Below are 1,302 nucleotides of genomic sequence, written 5' to 3'. Positions count from 1 at the left end.
TTTTATTTTGGCAGCGAAGACAAGAGATTCTCTGCGGGCCGTTGGGGCGGGGGCGGGGGGGCGCTTTTTTTTTTTTTTGGTTGGGGGAGGGGGAGGGGAACATCCGGCGTAGGTGGGGGGGGGGGGCGTCTGTTGGAAGTTGCGGCGGAGCTGGGACTGGAGACCCGCGGCCCCGGCGCAGCGATGGGGATGGTCTGAGCTCCAGCCTCTCCCCCCTGCCCGAGAGCAGCCGAGGCTGGATACATTTTTTAAAAGCCAAACTGCAAACAACTCTGGCTATGCCAAAATTCCCCTCCAAGTGACACGGCTTTGCGAAGGAGGTTTCCTCAGGCTGGGCTCTTTCTCTTATTCGCTCTGCCTTCACCAGCGACGTTTAAAGGCTTTGCTCTGGCATAAGAATTTAGAGAAAAAAAGAAAAAGAAAAAGCTGCGCTAAACTCTATCGTGACCTCAAACTCGCCGGACTGCTTAAAAAAAAAAATAGATTGAAGGAAAATCCATCCTGAAAGAGATTCAGCCCAGGAAGAGATGGAAGTTTTCCCCTTGCTCTTGATTTTGTCCATCTGGTGGTCTCGAACCTGGGACTCGGCGACTGCGGATTCAATCATTCACATCGGTAAGAAAGGGCAGGTGTTGCCTGTGGGTACTTTAACGTTTGGGTTAGCAAATGTTTCCCTTTGCCTCCCCCTCTCCGCCCTTAAGCGTGGCTTGCTGGCGCTGGCTTCGGTTTATTGCCCCTTCCCGCTAACCTTCCCTCGCACTTGTTCAGTTTTCTGGCAGGATGTGGATGCTCGAACCTTGACTTGGGCCGTTGTTTCACGGCGAATCGTGGACGTGTTGTGCTGGGTGCGTGGGGGTCTCGAGTTTACCTCAGTTGTGCGTGTGTGTCGAGAAGTGCGGGGGGTGGGTTCTAAGTGCGTGGAGACAGGAAGTTTAATCGACTCTACCTTCCATATTCTTTCCCGGATGTACATTTGCTCCATTAAAAAAAAATTATCTTTAGGGGAAAGAAGAGGTGTCACCTGTGAGGCGAAAACTGGGGTGAGGGTGGGGGGATCGAACAGGTGGTTTTGCAACGTGAGCGGGCTGCGTTAGCCGCAGCGCTGTGCGATGGTGACGGGGTGCTGGCTGCGCCCCCAACCTCCTTTCCCTCTTCCCGTCCTCTTGGCTTTGCGGTACACGCGCAGAGTCGCCGCGACGGTGGCGGGAGGGGCTGGCGGCGGGGTAGCCGAGGACGGGAGCCGCGCGCCCGGCTGCTCCGCGCACACTCCCCCGGCCTGGCGCGGCGGCCACACTGCCTCGG

The 1,302-nt window shown here is 56.5% G+C and overlaps 1 protein-coding gene across 1 annotated transcript in view; it reads left to right on the top strand.

The window, feature by feature from the left end:
• Positions 1–137: 137 nt before the first annotated feature.
• GRID2 (glutamate ionotropic receptor delta type subunit 2) overlaps positions 138–1,302 on the top strand; it is a 1,401,829-nt gene continuing 1,400,664 nt past the window's right edge. The window contains exon 1 of the mRNA XM_029943131.1: positions 138–615. Within this exon, the coding sequence (XP_029798991.1) occupies positions 528–615 (88 nt within the window). The 5' untranslated portion in view covers positions 138–527. The remainder of the gene's footprint in view (positions 616–1,302) is intronic.

The sequence above is a fragment of the Suricata suricatta genome, chromosome 1, assembly GCF_006229205.1.
Source record: "Suricata suricatta isolate VVHF042 chromosome 1, meerkat_22Aug2017_6uvM2_HiC, whole genome shotgun sequence".
NCBI lineage: Eukaryota > Metazoa > Chordata > Mammalia > Carnivora > Herpestidae > Suricata > Suricata suricatta.
This window is presented reverse-complemented; position numbering and strand designations above follow the sequence as displayed.